The sequence below is a fragment of the Trachypithecus francoisi genome, unplaced genomic scaffold, assembly GCF_009764315.1.
Source record: "Trachypithecus francoisi isolate TF-2019V2 unplaced genomic scaffold, Tfra_2.0 Lachesis_group13, whole genome shotgun sequence".
NCBI lineage: Eukaryota > Metazoa > Chordata > Mammalia > Primates > Cercopithecidae > Trachypithecus > Trachypithecus francoisi.
The window spans coordinates 121,528,442-121,549,951 of NW_022681458.1; the positions used below are offsets into that span (position 1 = coordinate 121,528,442).

Sequence of the window (21,510 nt, forward strand, 5' to 3'; positions counted from 1 at the left end):
CACACAGGAGGAGCTTTCATGAGATGTCACAGCCTGGGATCTGGTTACATCCCTTCTGCCTTGGGCTTCTCCTGCTGCTGAATTTCCCAAGAAGGGAGTTATTGCTACAGCCATGGGATATGTGGCTGAATGCGGACAAGAAGAGTGGGAGCCCTCCTTTTAAACAGAATTCACAACAGTGTTCACCTGAACTCCCCGACCACCTTGCAAGTTCCCTCCCTTGCTTATTTTCTCCGGGGAGCATGGACACAGACACTGGGGAAAGAGTGGTGGGAAACACGGGAGCTTGGAATAGCCAGCCTAAGCCTCCCGGGGACTGGTCATCTGGGAATAGGGATGGGCAGCCAGCAGGGATTCATTTATAGAAGATCTTTCCTGCAAAGCCATGGCTTCCGTCAGTTGCTGCATCTTCACTCTGTCAAGCAGTGAGTTTGCACAGAGTGCACATCTGTGCATGGAGACCTCTGCCCTGGGTGGTGAGCAGCCCCACCGTGGATTCCAGAGACAGCTGCAGAGCCCGGCTGGGTGGAGCCCAAAGCCTGTGTATGTCAAGGCCATATTAGTGGGGCGGTATGTCTGAACTACGTCATATCCCTAGATCAGACCTGGATGGCTGAAGGAGGGGGCATCGGTGGATGCCGTATTTGAGTTTCTGTCTGATACATTTCAATGTCCCTTATACTGAGAATGGAGGAAAAGTTCCCTTCATTACCATAGCACTGGGACCCTTGTCACATCTGCTCAGAGATGGGGAAGGGCATTATCACTTATTAGATTTCTACTCTATGGACACCATAAATATTCTTTTTGTTGTTGTTGTTACGGAACCTCTGCCTCCCAGGCTGGAGTGCATTGGTGCAATCTCAACTCACTGAAACCTCCACCTCCCAGTTTCAAGTTAGTCTCCTGCCTCAGCCTCTCCAGTAGCTGGGATTACAGCAGTGCACCAGCACACCCGGCTAATTTTTGTGTTTTTAGTAGAGATGGGATTTTGCCATGTTGGCCAGGATGGTCTCAAACTCCTGACCTCAGGTGATCCACCCACCTCGGCCTCCCAAAGTGTTGGGATTACAGGCATGAGCCACTGCGCCTGGCCCACCATGAATATTCTTCGTGGCAGTTGGGTTGATGTCATTCCTGTTTTACAGATGATGAAACTGAAACTTGGAACACTTATTACTTGCTAGCGATTGACAGAGCCGTGGTTCACACTCAGGTCTGTCTGGATTCGTGGGTCAGGTGCGTTCTGCTGCTATCCCAAGCTCCTTAGACAAGACGGATAGGTGATGTCCTGTAGGACTGTCCTTTGGCTGATATGTGATGCTGGAGCAAGCTGGACTTCGCTCTGACTGTAAAGGTTACCTTGACTTCCAGCCTGCCCCTCTACTGCTCTTTTCTTTCCTCTACACTAGCGCCTTCTTTTGCCAAAGATATTGGTGTATTTTGTGCCAAGGTCCTTCCATTAGGAGAAAAGCAACCAGTAAGCTATCTACACTTCAGTGTGAATTCATTCCCATGACTCCCAAGTTCTGTTTGCTTCTAAGAAAATAACACTGTGCTGGATATTGTTTAATTTGCAAGGAATTCTAAATTAAAGGAACATGATAAATTAGTCATTAACTGGAGAATCCCAAAGTCCCCCATAGTGAGAACAAAATTGGATGTCAAAAAGTCCTTCCGCAGTCATCCCAGAGCCATGCAGGGTAAGAATGCCTCCACTTCAGCTGATTGGAGTCCTCACGTGAGAGTGCCCGATGCAGAGCAGGCACCCCAAGAGTGCTTTGTGTGCGAGTGCTGGCCAGGGTCCCACACAGATCAAAGGCCTCCTGGACTGAAGGCTGTGAAGGTGTGTGTGGGCATCCCAGAGGCCACCTGAGTGTGGCAGGTGGACAGGGCATAGGGACCTATGGTCCTGACACGGGGCCCGCCCGGTGGGTGCAGCATGACTGCTCCAAAGGAGTCTCTCTCCACGTGGCTCCAGCACTGTCCCCTGGGATTCACACCCGCAGCGTGGGAGCCAATCCCTGGAACCCTCCACAGCAACACTCAGCATCACCGGCTTCCCCATCCTGGCCACAGTCAAGGGGCTGAGGGCCCTGGCATTCGAAGCCGAAGGCCTCATGTGCCCTTCCTTGATTTCTGGTCATGGATGCAGCTACCGCACTGGCCTCCTACATGGTGACCCTGGAGTGTGGGCCAACTGCCCAAGAAGGATGGGGATCCAGGCCCCAGCCGTGCATTGCCTTCCTTCCCGGGCCTTCAGGCTACGATGTGTTTGTGCTGCCTCGTCGTAATGCAGACCTGTATTGTGCAAGGTTGGGCCTCACCTTCCCTCCATCGGTGCCGGGGCAACTCGGTTTCTCTCTGAAACTCGTTTCATCTCTGGTCCAGGCTGGCCTGGTGCACAGCGACCACATGCTTCCAAGCTAATTCCCTTCCGCAGTCTTGATGGAAGAGACCGTGGTAACTGGAGACAGTGCTAATCTCTATCACCGGACAGCCCAGAGGGCTGGGGCATCCCCAGCACAGCCACTGTCTCCTGGGAGGTGGATGCTGTCACCTCCCTGGTCTCTCTGCCATGGAACAGCCCCTCGGGCCTCTCTGGGAGCCCAGCCACGGGGCAGTGCCTCTGCGCTGTGGCAACACATGACTTCATCTGAGGAGAATTCCTCCGGCTGCTGACGGAGGCCGCCCGGTCATGTTTCCATGACCCAGTTTTCCCGATTCTTTGTCTGAACTCTGCAGACCCCTACCTCCTTCTCTCCCCCAAGAATCCACAGGATCATTTATAATGGGGCATTAACTTGAGCCAGGCTTTCCGGGGAAGGGCTGTCCTTGCCCCATCACTGTCCTCCTCACTGACACAAGAAGACCATTACACCCAGGACACTGCCCACACCAATGTCCCCTCACCCTGGGACCACCAGCAAGAAGCATTTGGCGTTGAAACTGCAGCATAGAAAAATTCCAGGATTTTAAAGAAAAAGCCGTCACTCTGCCACCCTCAGCTTCTCAGGCTGTTGGGCTTTCTATGTAGGATCAAAAACAAATGTCCATTTTTTTTTTCCCAGAGTGGAGTGGTGATCCATTGAAAATTCCCATCTTAGAGTTTCTTCCTCAGAAACTTAAAAGAGAGTCAGTTCTTTGAAATGGCATATGGGGTATGTATGTTTTGGGGGTGATGGTGTGTCTGTCCCTCTGCCAGAAGGACATGATTAATTTTGGATTTCTTCTTTTACTTGGAAAAAAAAAAAAAAAACACCATAAAAGCCAACAATGAAAGCCGTGTGTGCAAGGGCCTGGCTCAGGATGTCACTAAAGGCAACGCCTGTTCTTCCCACGCATCTTCATGCTCCTCGTGGGCTTCTGCAGCCTCTGGATGTAGTGGTTTCTTGCTAGAGTTGGAAAGCAGAATTTTTCTCTCCTCAGCCTGGCCAGGGGGCTCTGAGCAGAGCATTCACTTCTGAATGTTTTCATCGGGGGCTGTGGGATAATCCGTGCTGGTCTGAAAGAGACCACCAATGAGTCAGGATCAACCTTTATCCCTCAGGTTACTTGGGATGAAAAGTTGGTCTGTAGAGACTGTGTGTGCACGTGTGTGCCTGTGTGTGTAGGGAGGTGTTGGGGTGCCGTCCTACTACAACTGGGCTCAGAAGACTAGGACTGGGGCTTGGTGTGTCAAGTGGGTTAGAAGGGCCGCTGGGTCATTCATTATACATACAGGGCCACAAAGATGAGCCAACACCTGCACCCAGAGCCCCGGTCTGGGCCTGCTCAGGGGGTCCCTCCTGAAGCCTTGGGATGTCACTGGCTGGAATAAGCGAGGCCCTTTGCCTGGGAAGTGGATAACCATTTACAGATAGCAGGAATGTGCCGTAGGAAGGGACCTCAGAGCTCCTGTAATCCCTGTTGTACAGGGAGTGTGAGACCCAGAGAAGGGACATAATTTCCCCAAAGTCCCATGGCCACCTAGTGGCAGGGCCAGTCTGGGATTCCTGGCGGATGGGCACCGCTGTCCCACTGCACTGGACCCTCCTTGTACGACATTTTGAAAAGTTTTATCAGAGCAGGTGACTGCCTGCTCAGGACCTCCCAGGCGCTTCCCAGATTGCTCAGAAAAAAAAAATCCCAAGGTTCTTCCCACAGCCTGGCCAGTATGATAGGACCTTCTCTCCTGCCTTTCCACTTCCATCCATCCTTCTGTGAGTGCAGATTAGCCTTCTTGCTGAAATCACTGAGTTCTGCAGCCACCTGGCCTTTGAATTTGCTATTCCCTCTGCCCCAAGCTCCTTCTCCAAAGAGGCTGACTTACCTCCGCGCCTCATCCATGTTTCCTCTGTTCCCTCTACCTGGTGGAATTCCTCCTTAGCTTCATCCCCCTGTGACACTATGCTATAAATATATTTGCTGACTTGTCCAACCCCTGTCTCCTCCCACTGGGCCATGGTGTGGGCTGCCTTGTCACAACACTGTTCCCAGGGCCTAGAACAGTGCCTGCTGCATAGCAAGTACTTGATACAAGGTAGATGCATGCATGCATAAATAAATGAGAGAATGAATATTTCTAGATGACAGCTATTCATACTTCACAACTGCTGATGTGAATAGATGGGGTTTCCTCTCTGAGGGTAAGCAGAGGGGTCTGGGCAGGTCCCTGATCTTACTCCTTGCACCTTCCCTGACTGGCTGACCTTATGCATCCCTGTCCATCCTGGGGCAAACACCGCACTACTGTATTGGGATAGTAGTGCCGGAGGCCCTATTCACTGAAGGCCTGCTGCATGCTGGGTGCTGGGCTGGGCTGTATGGGGAAAAGACTATGAGACCACCAGTCACTTACCGCCCAATGGATCATTGCTCATATGGAAGTAAAGTCACACCACCCTGAGCCTTGATGTTCTTTCCTGAAAAATGGGAATAAGAGCAAGGTTAAGGGTAAAATTAAAGGCGCTGTCAGCAAAGCCCCATGAGGTAGTAGATGTTGCTGGAGACGAGGCCCCGCAACATCAATCCTGGTGGCACATTGCCACTCTGCCCTGGCCAACCTCACACATCACCGCCAGGACAGGAGGACCCACTAACACGTGTCCCCAGGCCCCTCCTGGGGATTCCAGGAGTGAGAGATGGGTGCATGGTGCAGCCTGCACATTCCACAGGTGACCCAGGCTCCTGGAGAGCAGCAGAGCTGGTAGGAGGTGCCGCCTGCAGCCCTGCCTGCCTGGAGAAAGAGAAAGTGCTTCCCCTGTATCCTCCACAGCCTCCACCCCGGGAGGTGCTAGAAAACAGAGGGCAGCCCCGGCTGTAACAGGACTCTGTGGGACCCCACCCCAGGCCTCTTTCTGGAAGCCTCAGGCGCCTCCTCCAACACACACAACATGCACATACACACAGCAATACACACATACACATACAGCAAACACACACACATACATACATATACACAGCAACATACACACACACCACATGCACATACACACAGCAACACACATATACATACAGCACACACACAGCAACACACACACACAGCAGCACACATGCACACACAGCAACATGTACATACAACACACATGCATACACAGCAACACATATGTACACATACACACAGCAGCACACACACCACACACAGCATATGCACATACAGCAACACACATGTATATATACACAGCAACATGCACGTACACACAGCAACATATACAACGTACACACATACAGCATACACATGCATGTATACACAGCAACACACATATATAACATCCATGCACATGCACACAGCAACACACATAGCACACATATGCACACATACACAGCAATGCATACATACACATACTATACATAACATCCACATACAGCAACACACACAGCACATGCAGATACAAAGCAACACACACAGCACACATGCACACATACACAGCAACGCATACATACACATACTACACATAACATCTACATACAGCAACATACACATCACATGCAGATACACAGCAACACACATGCACATACACACGACAATACACATACACACAAAGACACACACATACTACAACAGAGACACACACCACACACTACACACATACACACAACTGCATGTACTCACACATGCATGCACAGCACACACATATACATACACCACACACACTACACTTAGACACATACCACACACATATGCAAACACACCCCACACACGTACTTACACACACACACCCCATGGCTTGGTCTTGTGAGGCAGAGGGGCAGCCTCAGTGGTACCTCTACTTCATGTTTGCCTGGTAAACCCCTGGAGCTCACAGTGTCCCATAGACTTTATAGACCTGGGTGAAATTGCTTGAATCGTGAATCCTGAGCAGAGCATGTCAGCTCATAGCTGGCAGTAGGGTGGGGTGGTCTGTTCTCTGATGGCATTAGGAGACCCCTCTGCTCAGTCTCTGTACGAGCAAGACCATAAATGGTAGGCACACCAGGATGCTGGGGGATGGCCTGTGTGAAGACCAAGGAATCCCGGGCTGAATGCAGCTTCCTGGGGTCGCCGGGAAAACCCAGGAGCTGGTATTTGCGAAGTGCTGAGAACAGAGCTGTGGACTGTGTGTGCATTTGTTAGCTAAAGTACATAGCAAGGTGGGGACGTGGTAGGGCAATGGGGGCCTGGGATCACCCTGGCACTTGGGAGCTGCCTCTGATTGTCATTTAGGCTGGGTGGAGGGAAAAGCTATTCAGAGCCTTGGATTCTCCTCCTGGCACTGTCGTTTTTCAGTCCTGCAACTTTGGGCAAGGCCATGAATCATTCTTGGCTTCCGTGTCGTCATCTCTTTAACGGGCATAGTGACACTAGTTGCATCAGGGGGCTTCTGGATGTGCAAGGAAACATTTAGAAATACACACCACACATACACACACACACACACACACACACACACACCACACACAAACGTTTTTATTTTGTTAGCAAAATACTGGAATCTGGTCTGCCCTGCCATGTTTTTAAGGCCCTTTTCTACACATTTGGGAAAGCGATCACTGTTTCCCTGCTGACTCCCTGGGCATCCAGTGGTCTCTTTGTCTGTGAGTAAGCAGTGCTTGGCCCCCCACCCTCCCTAGGGTTTGCACCCAGTATGAGCCACTTGTCCTGTGCCTCACATAAGTAAATTCATAGTTTGATGATGGACTTTGGAGGCTCCAAACATGAGTGCCACTTGTCCTCCTCAGCAGTGACACTTGTTGAGTGCGTCCTATCTGCACAGGCTCTGGGCAAAGCACCTCCTCTGTGTGGGATTTTTACGTCTTCACAGCAGCCATGTAGGTAGTTACTGTTACCCATTTTCAGATGAACAAATGGAGACTCAGAGAGGCAAAGAAACTTGTAAGAGTCATGCAGAAGGTGAGTGAGCTCTGACCCTCAGGGTCCCCAGCCTCCAGAGCACCTAGTGGTCCTGTCACAGTGGCCTTAGTCACAGCCACATGCCCGGCTCACCTGTGTGGGGCCAGGGCCTCAGAGAAAAGGTGGTTCTTCCAGCACTCAGGGGCTCTGGAAGTGATAGCTGGGCCAGAGGCTTGGACCACATGCCTGCGACCAACTCCTCTTTGAGTCTGAGTTGGGCAAACTGATTGAAATCAGGGTGAGATTTGCTTTTGTTTTTCCTGGTCCCCATGGAAAGTGCCAGTATTGTGAAATTATGAAGATGGAGTTGAACGTGTAAAAATTAAAGTTAAAATTTCAGGAGAAAAATGTCTTCCCGTTAAGAATCCATTGTGTTCAACCCAAGCATCCGTTGACGGATGGATAAAAAAAATGTGGTCTATCCAATACCATAGATTATTATTCAGCCTTAAAAAGGAAGGAGATTCTGGCACAGGCTGTAACATGGATGAACCTTGAGGACATTATGTGAAGTGAAATAAGCCAGTCTCAAAAGGACAAATACTGTATGAGCTTTCTTGCATGACATAGCTCGCATGGGAAATTCATAGACGCAGGAGGAAGAATGGTGGATGCACAGGGGCTGGGGGAGAGGAATGGGAGTAAGTGTTTCGTGGGTGCAAAGTTTCAGTTGTGGAGATGGATGGTGGTGATGATTGCACAACAATGTGAAGGTGCTTAATGCCACTCAACAGTGCGTGTAAAAAAATGGTTTAAATGGGCCTGGAGTGGTGGCTCACGCCTGTAATCCCAGCACTTTGGGAGGCCAAGGTGGGCAGATCACGAGCTCAGGAGATCGAGACCATCCTGGCTAACATGGTGAAACCCCGTCTCTACTAAAAAAAATGCACACAAAAAAGTTAGCTGGACATGGTGGAGGGCGCCTGTAGTCCCATCTACTGGGGAGGCTGAGGCAGGAGAATGGTGTGAACCCGGGAGGCGGAGCTGGCAGTGAGCCGAGATCACGCCACCGCACTCCGTCTGGGAGACAGCGAAACTCCGTCTCAAAAAAAAGAAAAGGTTTAAATGGTAAATTTTAGATGTCTTTACTACAAGAAAAAAAAAATGGAATTCATAGTATTTATGGTATTGTACCAGAATCTGTTTGCACAGAAACAGTTAGTAGCATTATTTTTCTGCATTTTTTGTTTGTTTGTTTCTTTTTTGTTTTTTTGAGATGAAGTTTCGCTCTTTGCCTGTAATCCCAGCACTTTGGCAGGCCGAGGCATATGGATCACCTGGGGTCAGGAGTTCGAGACCAACCTGGCCAACATGATAAAACCCCATCTCTCCTAAAACTTTGTCTGCATTTCTTAGCCTAGCAGTCAGCTGACCTGTACATACCTATCACAAACCCATCCACATTTCTTTAAAATATTAGAAATCCAAACTTAACCCTGCTTCCCACTGGCCTGTGGCCTTCAGATTGAAGGAGAGTCGACTAAGAAATCCCCACTTCTTAGCCCTTTTCCCAGTATAACTACTTTGTTAAAATCCGTGTTTTCCTAAAGCCTATAATTATGTTTGCCTCCAGGGTACCCAGGAATTTTTTTTTCATAAACAAAGAGCATCCTACAATTATCGTGATGATTTGTTGAGGGCAGGCCAAGTTCAGACAGGAGGCTGACTCAGCTCTGGAAACTGACACACACGTGCGGGCGTTTTCGATCCTGGGGGCACCCGACAGCGTTTAGGGGTCAAGTATTAATATTAAGAGCTGGACAACTAACAGATCCACATAGATGTCTGCTTTATCCTGCCAGCAAAACGGGACAGCAGCTGGGTGGGCTTTGGCTTCGTGAGGCTGGCGGCACCATCTGTGGGCCCTGCCTTCACAAGTGTCTCTAGGTAAATACCTCCAGCCTGCGTGCACGGCAACATCCAGATGCCGTAACCTGGTGCTGCTGGAGCCACATGCAGCTGGGGCCGGCATGGGCAGAAGCCGGCGGAGTTGGAGCCTGTCGCTCTGTCAGCCCTGATTTGCGGGCTGAGCCCAGTTTCGTGGCCCTGCCTGTAATCTCCCTGAGTTCAAAGAGTGCTTAGCTGCTTGTCTTTGTCAAGAGCGCAGTTGGGGATCTTTTATGTGAAAGATGTAGGATTCTCGGGCGGACTTTGATTATTTATTCATCCCCCTTCGTGGGTGTGTGATCGCGCAGGCACCACGGAGCCCCTTGTCCTGGCTGCTCTTGCTATGAAATTCGTTGAGCTTTAAAGCCCTTTGAAAGTAGCTTTTTGAGGGAGGGGAAAAGTTTTTGAAGTCTTGTTTCTCTCTCCCCCTCTGCAGTGCCACAGCATCTCTTGCCACCCTTCCATGCGCCCCTACCGATTGACATGCGACACCAGGAAGGAAGGTACCATTACGAGCCTCATTCTGTCCACGGTGTGCATGGGTAAGTCCTGCTCTGCCTGCTGCTTCTGGCATGCAGTCACCTGCCACGGCTGAGGCTACAGCCTCAGCCACATCTCCTGCCTCTGTCTTTCTTTTGGGGGTTCCTGATCTACATTGTCCTGAGCGGGCGATCACCTTTGCCATCATGGCCTGGGACCCTGTGTGAGCGTGTGGGTGGCCAGCATATAAACACCAACCACCCCCGGCCCACATCACCACTTCTAAGGCTCTGGGCTTCCTTGGTGTATCTATGCATGGTTTGGAGCTCTTTCTTCATCCACGAAGTGGGACTCCTCTCTAGGTCTAAGATCCTGCATAAGTAAAGCGATCTTAGGTATATGTTGTTCCAGCGTAATAATTCAGAGCACCCTTTTTCACTTTGTCAAGTCTCCCCCTTTGAATAGTAAATTGTGTAGTCACCGTACTTAAAAGGACAAGCTCAAAGTGATGCTTTGGGGCCCTTCCTATTCCTAGCTTTGAGGTCCCCAGGTAGAAGGGGTGGGGTCACCATGTGGTCTCCACCTGCCTAGCCCTGTCCCCGTCATACCCACCTGGGGCCTCTAAGCCCATTGGCTGGTGTCATTTTCTTGGCCTTTAGCACTCAAAGTCTTGGTCCCTGGCTCTCCTTCCAGGAAAGGAGGCCCTTCCTTCCAGGAAATAGGGTCCCTACTTCTCCCTACCCCCGAACTCTCCGCTGCTCCCCATACCTGCCTCCAGGATAGCTCTTGCAAAGGTCAGCCAGCCCCAAGACCCCTCTCAACCCAGCATCTTCATGCCCACACCCTCCGGCCCCTCACCTGTTGGTGCCAAGCTGCTTCTGTGGTTCTGTCCCGTGTCTCTGTGCCTGGGGCTGGTTGCCTGCCCAGTGTGCCTGGAATCTCCCCCTATCAGGCCACCTCCAAGCCTCAACCAAGGAGTCACCTCCTCAGGGGCACTGTGATCCTTCACACTGGGCGGGGGCTGCTGCCCTGGATCCACAGGATCACCATCCATTTTTGCACCTGCCTCCCAGCTGGCTCTGAACTCTCCTCCCACCTCTGTGTCTCAACGGCTGACAAGAATAGGTGTACAGCCAGTCCTCGCTGAGTGGAGAGAGAGCCTCTCCCCACCTGCCACCTATGAAGGCACATCCTCCTGCCTCTACCATCTCCCATCCCAGTGAAGTCAGTCGACACTCGCTGGGCCCTCACTGTACTCACAGCATTGTGCCTGAGCAGAGTCCTGTTTCAGGACACCCACTGCCTCCCCAAGACAGCAAACCTGGGACTTTTCCTTTCTTTTTAAAAATTGTTTTACTTGTAAATATTTTACTTTGACATAATGAAGGTCGCACAAAAACAGTTCCAAAAATCATAAAGGCCTTCTTGTATACACTTCATGCAGCTCCTCAAATGTTGACATCTTACATAACCCGAGACAGACAGAATGCTGTTAACTCACCCGCAAAGCATATCCACATTTGCTCAGTTGCCCGCTCGTGTCTTTTTACCCAGTTCGAGACCCAGTCCTGGATCCCACGTGGTACTTGGTTGTCGAGACTCCTTCGTCATCTCCTGTCTGGGACGGTTCCTTAGTCTCTTTTGTCTTTCATGACCTTGGCAGTTTTAAAGAGCACAGGCCAGTTACTATATAAGATGTCTCTGGGTTTGGGTTTGCCTGATGGATGCTGTTTCATGATGACATTCAGACCATGCATTTTGGAAATAATACTGTAAAAGTGATATGTGTCCTTTGCAGGCGTCCTGTCAGGAGGCCTGTGATCTTCCGGCTTCTCATTGCTGGAAACGTTGATCACTTGGTTATGAGACTGTCTGCTGGCTCCTCCGCTTTAAAGTTGTCCCGTTCGTAATTAAGAAGTATCTTGTGGGGTAATACTTAGAGGATATGGAAATATCCTGTTTCTTATCATATTTCCATCCACTCACTTACACATCCATCGATGCTTCTTGCCAGAAACAGTCATTACTAGTGTTTGCCAAATGGCGATTTTCTGTTTCTATCATTTTGTCCACATTTAGTGGTTGGAATTCTCCTGTAAGGAAAAGCTGTCCCGCCTCCCACATTTCTTTATATATTTGATTGTCTATTGTTATGCCCATGGATGCATGGTTATTTATACTCTATGATTATCACTATTTATTATGTTGTTCTAGTTGTCCCAGATTTGGCCATTGGGAATCCTTTCCACTTGTCCTCTGTGTCCTGTTGACATGTTGGGAACTTTCTGTTTTATTTCAGTGCGCGTACCTGGTTCTCACTTGACTAGGATCTGCTGCAGCAGCCTTGTGTCTGCCTGGTGAGTGTTGGGGTGATTTCCACCCTCTGCTCACCTCCAGAGTGCCTCCACCTGCAGGTGGCTGAGACCACCGCCGGAGAAGCCTCTGGAAGGTGCCTGTGTTTGGGACTAGTTGGGCCACCCAAAATTTGCTCAGTCGGTGGCGTCTGAGACTCCTAGGAGCATCCAGGGAGCTCGGTCCCTATTTGGGAGAGAGTTGCTGTTGCTGATTCTTGCTCACGAGTCATGTTTGGCTGGTTCGGTGACATGGATCCTGGGCATAGCAGGCCTGCCTCAAAGTGCTTCCTGCACAGGATGTTGGTCAGGAGACCCGGGCAATGCTGAGAGCTTCGTGCAGAGAGAGTCCATGCTGGACTGCTTCCCCCTGCAGGGGAGTGTCCTGACTCACCTCTCCCTACACACCTGAAGTGTGTAGAGCCACCACCAGAAGTGTAGGAAGACCCCAACAGTGATGACCACCATTCCTCATCATAACTGACCTTGTGAACAGGCCCTGCTATAAATGCTTTTATGTGTTCATGCCATTTAATCTTCTCAGCAACCCAAAAGAGAGTCATTTTGTGTTTTTCCATTTTACAAATGAAGGAGCCAAAGCAGCACAGAGTGGGTAGATGACTAATCCTATGGCTCACCCACTTTGGAAGTTAGAAATCAAGTTCCAGCCCCCTGAGCTCAGGCCCTCCACCGCATGCTGGCCATTCTTGTGGGAGCATAAGTATGGACCACGGGTCCCTCGGGCGAGTCCAGCTGAGCCCTTCTTGACAGCACCTCAGCCCTTCGTTAGGGCACTGCCCCGAGTCCAATCGCTCCCAGAACTCCTGGCCAAGCAGCAGCAGTGTCCCCTGCAAGTCTGTTGTGGGTAATGCAGATCCTCAAGCCATAGCTCAGTCCCACTGAGTCAGAGACTCGGGGGAAGGGGCCTGTATCTATGTATGCCATGCTTTGCAGGTAATGCAGCTGCAGGCTCTGGCTTGAGAGCCCTGGCTGCAGGCAGAGCCCCTGCTGAGAAGGGGGACCCTCAGTGCCGTCCTTCCCTGTGCAGGTGGGAGCCCTCAGCCGGGAAGGGGCCTGGGTCTTCACCAGGCTTTGCCATGCTCCAGCTCTGGGTAGGGCCTGCTTCCTTCCCTGGGCAGTGAGGGTTGGGTGTGAGCAGAGCACCTGGAGAAGGGGGCCATGGATGCTGGCATGCAGCAGAGAGGGGTGGCCCAGCCAGAGGCCTGCAGGGACAGCCTTGTCCCTCCTGGCCTACACAGCTGTTTCACTGGTTGGATTCCTGAAGAGATTCCTAAGGCTGCTGTAACTAATTACCACAAATTTCATGGCTTAAAACAATGTAAACTTATCCTTATATCATTCTGGAGGTCACAAGTCTGAGATAAGTCTAATGGTGCTTAAAATCAAGGAGTTGCCAGGGCTGGTTCCTTCTGGAGGCTCCAGGAGAGACTCTGGCATTTCTAGGTTCTGGAGGTTGCCTGCATTCCTTGGCTTACAGCCCCATCCTCACACACATCACCTTTCCCCCCTTGCTCTGTCCTCACCTCGCCTTCTTCCTGGTCTGTGGGAGTTTCCTCCCCTGCTTCTCTCTTCTAAGGACACCTGCCATTGCTTTTCGGGCCTACTGGGATAATCCACTTGTGGCTCCCATTTCAAGATCTTTAAAGTAGTCACGTCTCCAAAGTCCCATTTGCCGTAGAAGGAAACACTTACAAATGCCAGGGATTAGGGTGTGGATGTTCTTGGAGGGCGTTATTCAGGTTATTTGGGATCACTGAGCCCCACTGTGGAGTCTGGCATCAACCAGTAGAATACAGTAAAGCATATTTATAATTTGCATGGGTCTGCAGCGGGCCAGGCATGGCCCTGGGCCCTGGTGTGTTGTACTGGTGAATCTTCCTGATTGTTCTATGAGATGGGGATTAAGCTTCATCTTGCAGATGCAGACATTGAGGCTCGGAGAGGCACAGTGGCTTCTATGTGACATCCCTGCAAGGTAGTTACTTCTGTGAGGGCAAGGAGACGAGGCTCTGGGGTGCAGATCTCCTCCCCAGCCAAAGAGGGGCTAGTCTGGTTAAGCCCCAGTGATGGGCAGCAGTATGGTGCTCCCAGAGCCCTCCATCCCTACCCAGTCCTGCTGGGGTGCGCTTCCAGCAGCTCCACACTATCCTCAGGACAGTTGGTTCTGGCCAGGCCAGGTAGGGGACACAGCAAGACCCTCAGGGCTGGCCCTGGGCTCCGGCAAGCCCACGCCCTCACCTCCTCCGCCCCTAGTGCCCCGGGTGGGAACCAGGACAAAGCCTGTGAGGAAAATGGCCCCATGGCTCTGCTTCCATGATGAATGTGGTTGGAGTCTGGTGGAGCATCACGATCCATCAGGCCCATGTTGTAGCCCGCTTCTCCCTGCCAGCACCAAATGTGTCTAATTACACAGATGTTTGCACAGCAAATGAGGTGCAATGTCATCTCATTTCTGTGTCAGCTGAGCCTGAGCCTCTGCCTGCTGCCCTGAGCTGGTGACCATTTCGTGGGTGTGCCCACCACTCAGCCCTTGCACCTCCTGCTTTCCACTGTTCAAGCACGAAGACCCCCTCCCCGTTCCCTCTCAGGATCCTGATAGCTCCAGGGAGGGCGCACCCGGTGTGTGCAGGCTCCAGAGAGGTGTTCCCCGCACTCTCTCTTTCTGCCCTGACCTCTGCCCCTTGGGAGTACCTTGGTTATCACCCAAGAGCCTGCCATCGTCAGTTCTCAGCCTGCCAGGCTACCCACCCTGGGACCCATTGTGGAACCCCCTAGCTGTGGTTAACATGAATTAACTAACCTCAGCTCCCTCATGTGTAGAAGGGCCAGATCCACTGAGACAACCCACAGAAACCAGCCAACTGAGTTATTTTGAGAAGGAAACAGGGTAATACGAGTAAAGCATCTACAACACTTTGGAAACATGCAATGGATATGAGTAACAGTCATGATCATTGTTGTTATCCTCACTTGCTGATCTGAGAAGGGGGCCGTGGCAGGCTGGGAGACTGGGTGGCTGAGGCCGGCCACAGCATGTCCTTGGGAGAGTTGACTGTCCGGGGGCTGCAGCGTGGAAGTGGGGGATGGGCTGAAGGAGTGCTGTGGTGCGGTATGGGGAGCGGGTCTTTCCTTCCCCCAGTTGAGGAATTTGGACTTCCTCCTTTTGGCAACCAGGAGCAGCACGGAGTGGTCAGATTTATTTTCAGGCAACTACAGGAGCAGTTAGGGAATGGACAGGAGAAGGACAGGAGCTGTGGTGAGAGGACCTGCCAGAGCTGCTACAGTGGCCCTGGGGAGAAGGGAGCAGGACCAGAGCTGACCACCCGGCTATAAACAGGCAGCTGCACGTGGGGAAGGCAGGGCATGGAGGTTGGCGTGAAGACAGCCACGCAGCCCAGCCCAGCTCGGTGGTCTCCTCACAGACACCCAAGTCCACTCCTCTGCAGAGCACCCTTCCTGGTCACTTAAGGTTCAAACCCACAGCAGGCTTGCATGGCTTACTGATGCTCGTGTGGTTCCGGGGGAGGAAAGTCACCGCCTGTGGACACCTGCTGCGGCATCTTTGGGCTGCGCAAACCACAAGGGATGGGGAGACAAATGGGGCAGGGGTGTGATTGCTGGTCAAGCAAGGTTCTCTTGAGACTCCCATGGGGACATCCCTAAGTCTCCAAGAGTCCACACAAGGCCGAGAAGAGAAGGCCGGCTGTGAATAGGGACACACAGGCCCAGCAGTCTCTCCAATCTTGTGATGCTAACAGGAAAGAGAAGCTCTTCGGACGCCCTCTGGGGCCCCTGCCTCCCAGAAATAGGCTTGCTAGGGTGTCATGGGGAGCAAGGCTGAGGTGTGACAAGGAAGGGTCCCTCAGCTGGTGCTCCCCATTTCCTCGGTGTATGTGGTCACACAAACATGAGTCCGGCCTGCCCTGGGCCAACATTAACTTGTGTCCTGGAGGGGAATGTAGCAGTCCATGCTCCTGGTTCAGGAGGCTGGGGTGGACCTTCAGCTCCCTATGTTGCTTTTGAGGACCTTTCCAACCCTGCCCTGCCCTGCTCTTCCCTGGGGCTTCAGAAAGGACCAATTTCAGCTGCTTTCTGCCCAAAAGGGCGTATAGAAACTGCCCCATGCAGCAGTTCCCAAACCTGGCTGCAGATCTGAACAAACAGGGTGCGTCTTAAAGATGCCCGTTCTCAGGCCCTGGCCCCAGGAGTTCTTGTTAACCTTCAGACTAGGGTGAAACCCGGAAATCTGGTTATTTACAGGCACCCCCAGGCCAGCGTTTGGGGACCGCTGCAGGCCCCCCTGCTTGCTTGGCCTTCGGGAAAGCAGGCCCAGAGCTGCTTGTTGGCTTTCTGGACTCATCACTGACAGCACCTCGCCACCAAAACACGGGTTGTTAAAAATCCCCTGGTTCCTCATGATAACCCGTTCACAGACAAGTCCCTCCATGTTGACCTAAACTTATTCATATTCTCAGCTTGCAAAAGGCAGTGAGTGTATGGGGTGGGAACAGCTGCAGTATCTCAGCCTTCCTTTCTCCTGCCTGGCACCATCTGACCTCTGACATCCATGACTCCACCCCCAACCTCACCACTGCTGATGGCTTCCTGCAGATCTCTTGATCCTGAGCTGTAGTTGGTTTGCATTGCATTGGCAGTCACGACCCAAGGCCACCCTTCCTGGAGGAGAGACAAGAGGGCTCTTGCCGACACAGATGGCTCAGGGTTGTAGCTATCAACCCAGGCCCAGGTATGTCAGGGCAAGAGAGTGAATGCCAGCTGGTGGGCATGGGGACCTCACCTCCCTTTCATCTGCACACTTGGTCACGCACAATGCGCGTTACCCAGGGCCTCCAGAGACAGCATTAAGAGTGTCTGAAGCCCCACTTGGTCCCCGAGACTGCTTGTTAATGGGGATGTTTAGCCCGGTGTCAGTGTGCCTTCACTTAAGAGAGTAGTTTCTTTGCTGCTACAGGGCTGAACTCATGAACTTTCCAGTCTGGGGGGATTTGAAGATTGCTTTTTCCAAGGTCAGTGTCCCATAAAGACTGCACCATTCGCCATGAGATTAATGAACACAGCAGCCTGCTCAGCCTGTGACTCACCAGTGTCATCCTGGGCCCTTATGACTCTGTCCTCAGTCATTCACTGAGGCGGGTGGGTTGAGCAGAAAGATATTTTCTTCTTGATTCTTGGCACAGCACCCAAGGTTCACGATTCATAGAGGATTGACTTTGTTTGTTTTTTGGGAAGAACCTTCTCCTCCCTCTGCAAACATGCTTCTTTCTTTTCAGAGCCTAGAGGAAGGAGGAGACTTCCGAAGGGCATGTCCACCTGCCCCCTGGGATGAGATGCTGGGTGGGCCCAGCGTCACTCACCAGGCAACTTGTCCCTCCTTTCCACATGGGTCCACACTGCCTCTCCATCTCCAGGGAGCTCTTCCTTAAAACCAGCTGTTGCTGACCGCTTCTTCAGAGCAACTGCACAGCAGATAGACAGGGAGCCCAGAAACCCTGGGTCCAGGCGATGTGTCGGGCAGCAAACCCTCCTTCCACGGCTGTCTGAGGGTGGACTGACTAGGTGTGGAGCCTTGGCTCACTGTGATGTAAACGGCCCTGAGACCCCATCAGGCAGGCCCCTTCCCCTCTCTGGGCTGTGGGATGCTCAGGTCAGACCAGCAGAGGAGCAGTAGCAGGAGTCTGTGCCCAGCCTCCGGCTTATGTCATGTCTCCCTGCAAGGAAGGCAGTGCTCTCACTCCCACTTCATAATTGGGGAAACTGAGGCTTGGGAAGGCTGACCGCCTTTCCAGTGATACACTCCTAGTAAGTAGCATAGATTACTTACTGGGCATTTTGATCCCCCACCCCTTGCTAAAATCTTCCCCAGCTCTGAGAGCTTCAGATTCCCAAAGCCAAGAATGCACTGGCTGGGCTGCGTGGGACAGACAGCTCATTTATAATGGAATCTGGCCTGTAAAAGTTTAACGAGGAGCGTGTCTGATAAGATGGCCTGGTCTTTGATCTTTGCTGAACGCCAATCACTCGCAGAAGAGGAGCTGCCTGGCTCTGGGCTTTGGAGAGAGCCGTGGTGGTCAGCTAAGAGCAGGAGGGGCCGGGGAGTGGAGCAAATCTCAATGTGCTGGCCGAGGCGGGCGTGCCGTTGGGGAGGGGCTGTGGCAGGATCGGGATGACCTTTTCAGGTCCTCTCCTGTCCCTCAGGGCCCCCACTGTCGGACATTTCCCCTCCATACCCCCAGGATGTAGACAGAACAGGGTTGAGGCCTGGGCTCACAGCTTGCCTAAGCTGCTTATACTCTTTACATCCTTGGGGTTGCTTAGCCCCACAAGCCTCAGTGGCCCCATCTCTAAAATGGGGACATAGCGGCTCCCTGTGTGAAATGGTTGTGAGGACTAGATGGGTGTCTGTAAAGCATGTAGAACCACACCTGGGACATACCAAGTGGCGGACAGTGCCCTGCTGTCATCACTGCTCTGCTGACATTAGAAGGAAAGCCACGTTTCACTGCAGACACCCTGCATGCTGGGCCAGTGGTGTCCTATTCAGTCCTCCCAACACCCTGTAAGGTGGGGGATTTTCTCCTCGATCCATAGAGGAGAGAACTGGGCGTTCCCAGAATTTAAGAACTCCCCAAGATTGCTCAGCTTATGAGATCCCACCAAGCCAGAGCTCTTCCCTATGCCGTGATTGTCCTCAGAGAGGAAAGAGGGTCTCGCCACGGTTCTCAGGGCTGCAGTGTGTTGCTTCTGTCTGCAGACATGGAAACAGAACAGTAATCAACCCAAAGGAATTATTCACTAACAGTAAAGTTTTAGGCATTGGTGGGGTGGATTGGCCTTTGAGGGAAGGAGTCCTCTTAGACTGCCCATGTTCAGATTGTCCACTCAGTGGAAGCTGATGCCACTGCCAGATGCATTCATTTATTCAGCCTAACTCATTGTTGCTGGATTTATTGCACCCCAAGTGCTGTCACTTGAGGCCACTCCTGCCAGCCCGAGTCAAGATGTGTTGAGGGAAAATGTGAGCAGTGCCCTGCCCGAGGCACTGCTTGAAAAGGTCAGAAATTGCTGCTGCCCTCAAGCCTCTCTCACTGCAGCCAGCACTGCAGCATTGATGGCATGTCTGGTGCCCATCAAGAAGTGTGCTGGACACGTCAGGAGCCCCATCCCTCAGTCCTCTTCTTCCAGGGCTGCACCTCAGAAATGTACACTTGGCCTGTGCTACCCAAACAAAGTAGCAAGAGTTCAGAGTTGCTTAACTCAGTGGGATATGTTCTTAGTACTCGTTCCTCTGAGGACACTCACCCAGGGACCATGTGTGCCAGCCTCATGTCAGGCACTGGGGATGTGGACCCAAGGAGGCACAGTCTTTTTTAATAGAATTTTTATTTGTATAAATGTATGAGATGCAAGTCCAATTTTGTGACATGCATAAGTTTTGTAGTGGTGAAGTCAGGACTTTTAGAGTATCCATCACCTGAATAGTGTGCATTGCACCCACTAATTTCTCAAACTTCATGCCCCTTCCACCTCCAGGAGGCACAGTCTTGCTGCCCACATAGACCCCATGATCTGGTTGGGGAGAGGGCAGAAACTGGGCAAAATGACAGAGTGGTATGCTGGAAGAGGGGTATGGGGAGCCCAGAGCACCAGGAATACAGGAACAGAAAGCATTTATCAGCAGGGAGGCATGAAAGCCTCCCCCCACCTCCCAGCCTTTCCCCAGCCCCACCCACCAAGGGCCCCACCACCTTCTTAGGGTTGCCCTGTTCCAGTGAGGGGCCTCCACTTCCAGGCAGACACCAGTGCCACTAAGGAGGGGAATCTTCTCAAAGCACATTCTCAGGGAGGCTTGGTAAAAATCAGCAGCATACCCACCTCTAAGAAGAGATATATCTGAGCTGCTCAGGATTCACCAGCTAGTTTTGACAGGCATCCAGGAAAGGAAATTCCACACGCCACTTTGGCAGGCTGGGCCAGAGTTTAAGAATCTCACTGTGGAGGAGTTTCTATCTAGCCTGCCGGCCACCCAGGCCCTTTCTCATCGCTAAAAGCCAGGCCTCTAGCAAAATATAATGAAATCTCTCCCACTAACGAAGGCCTCCCCGCCAACCCCCACTCCCAAGACTGCACATCTTACTCTCCTATTTCCTTCTTCCCACCCATGGCTTTAAACCCTTGACTTTCTGGAAGATTCGGTTCAGCAGTGCTCAGCCAAGGACGGCTTCTGTTACAGACAAAGGCCGATGTACTCGGAGGTCAGTGGCGCAGTTCACCTGGAGAGGGCCTAAGCAGGACCAACTCCCCCAGGGCCTCCTCCCCGGACCCAGACACATTCCTGGTTCCACTGGACAGAAGGAGCAAACCCAAGGCTTCCTCCAGGCCCCGCACCTCATTCCTCCCCTCCCTACCCTGCTCCACCAAAGTCTTCACTTTGCTAGGAAAAACGTCTCCCTGATAATCCCCTCTTATCTTTTATGCTTTTTGAGTTTTCTGTTTGCAAAAGCTGATAACCTTCTTATTCTGCTCCCCGGGGAAAGCTGATAAAGGGTGAGTGAATGAATCAACTGTTGTGGACCATGTGGCTAGATTGTAACCAAGTCCATCTGTATTACCTCCTTTGTAGGCACAATTTTATAACTTAATTTCCCTACCAAAACATCAGTGTTTACTTAGTAAGAAATCTGCTCTTTGTCAACTGAAAACAGTGATTTCTTTATTACGGCTCTGCCTAGGGAGTGACAGCTGAAAGCTGGCCAGGTCTGGTGTGGTGTCCGGGTCTGTAATGGGAATGGGGTGAGTGCAGTCAAATGTATGGGATGGTGTCTGTTGCAGACGCGGCTAGGGATGGCCTGGAGGGAGCCTGGACAACAGATAGATGTTGTGGCCAAGAGGGCCCATGGACTAATCATGTAGACGACTGAGTCCCAGATGCTTTCCAGCAGTCACACACGTTCACCACCACCACCAGCCCTGAGTTCCCCACCAGCACCAGCCCTGTAGCCGTCCTGCTCCCAGAATCCCTATCCACTCAGCCAACTTAAACCGGAGACTACTTCTACCCAGCCATCCTTTTAAAGAAACAAATTGGTCTTATTAATTATTGAAAACACGCAAAAGAACAACAAAAGTGGCTGGGTGTGGTGGCTCACGCCTATAATCCCAGTACTTTGGGAGGCTGAGGCAGGGGGATCACCTGAGGTCGGGAGTTTGAGACCAGCCTGGCCAACATGGCGAAACCCCGTCTCTACTAAAAATACAAAAATTAGCTGGGCATGGTGGTGAGCACCTGTAATCCCAGCTACTGGTGAGGCTGAGGCAGAAGAACCACTTAAACCCAGGAGGCGGAAGTTGCAGTGAGCTGAGATGCTGCCATTGCACTGC

General features: G+C 51.7%; 1 protein-coding gene across 1 annotated transcript in view; it reads left to right on the forward strand.

Annotated features, from left to right (window-relative positions):
* The window catches only part of GLI2 (GLI family zinc finger 2), a 260,695-nt gene that overhangs the window by 185,462 nt on the left and 53,723 nt on the right, over positions 1 to 21,510 (forward strand). Inside the window, exon 3 of the mRNA XM_033231787.1 lies at positions 9,696 to 9,801. Within this exon, the coding sequence (XP_033087678.1) occupies positions 9,696 to 9,801 (106 nt within the window). The remainder of the gene's footprint in view (positions 1 to 9,695; positions 9,802 to 21,510) is intronic.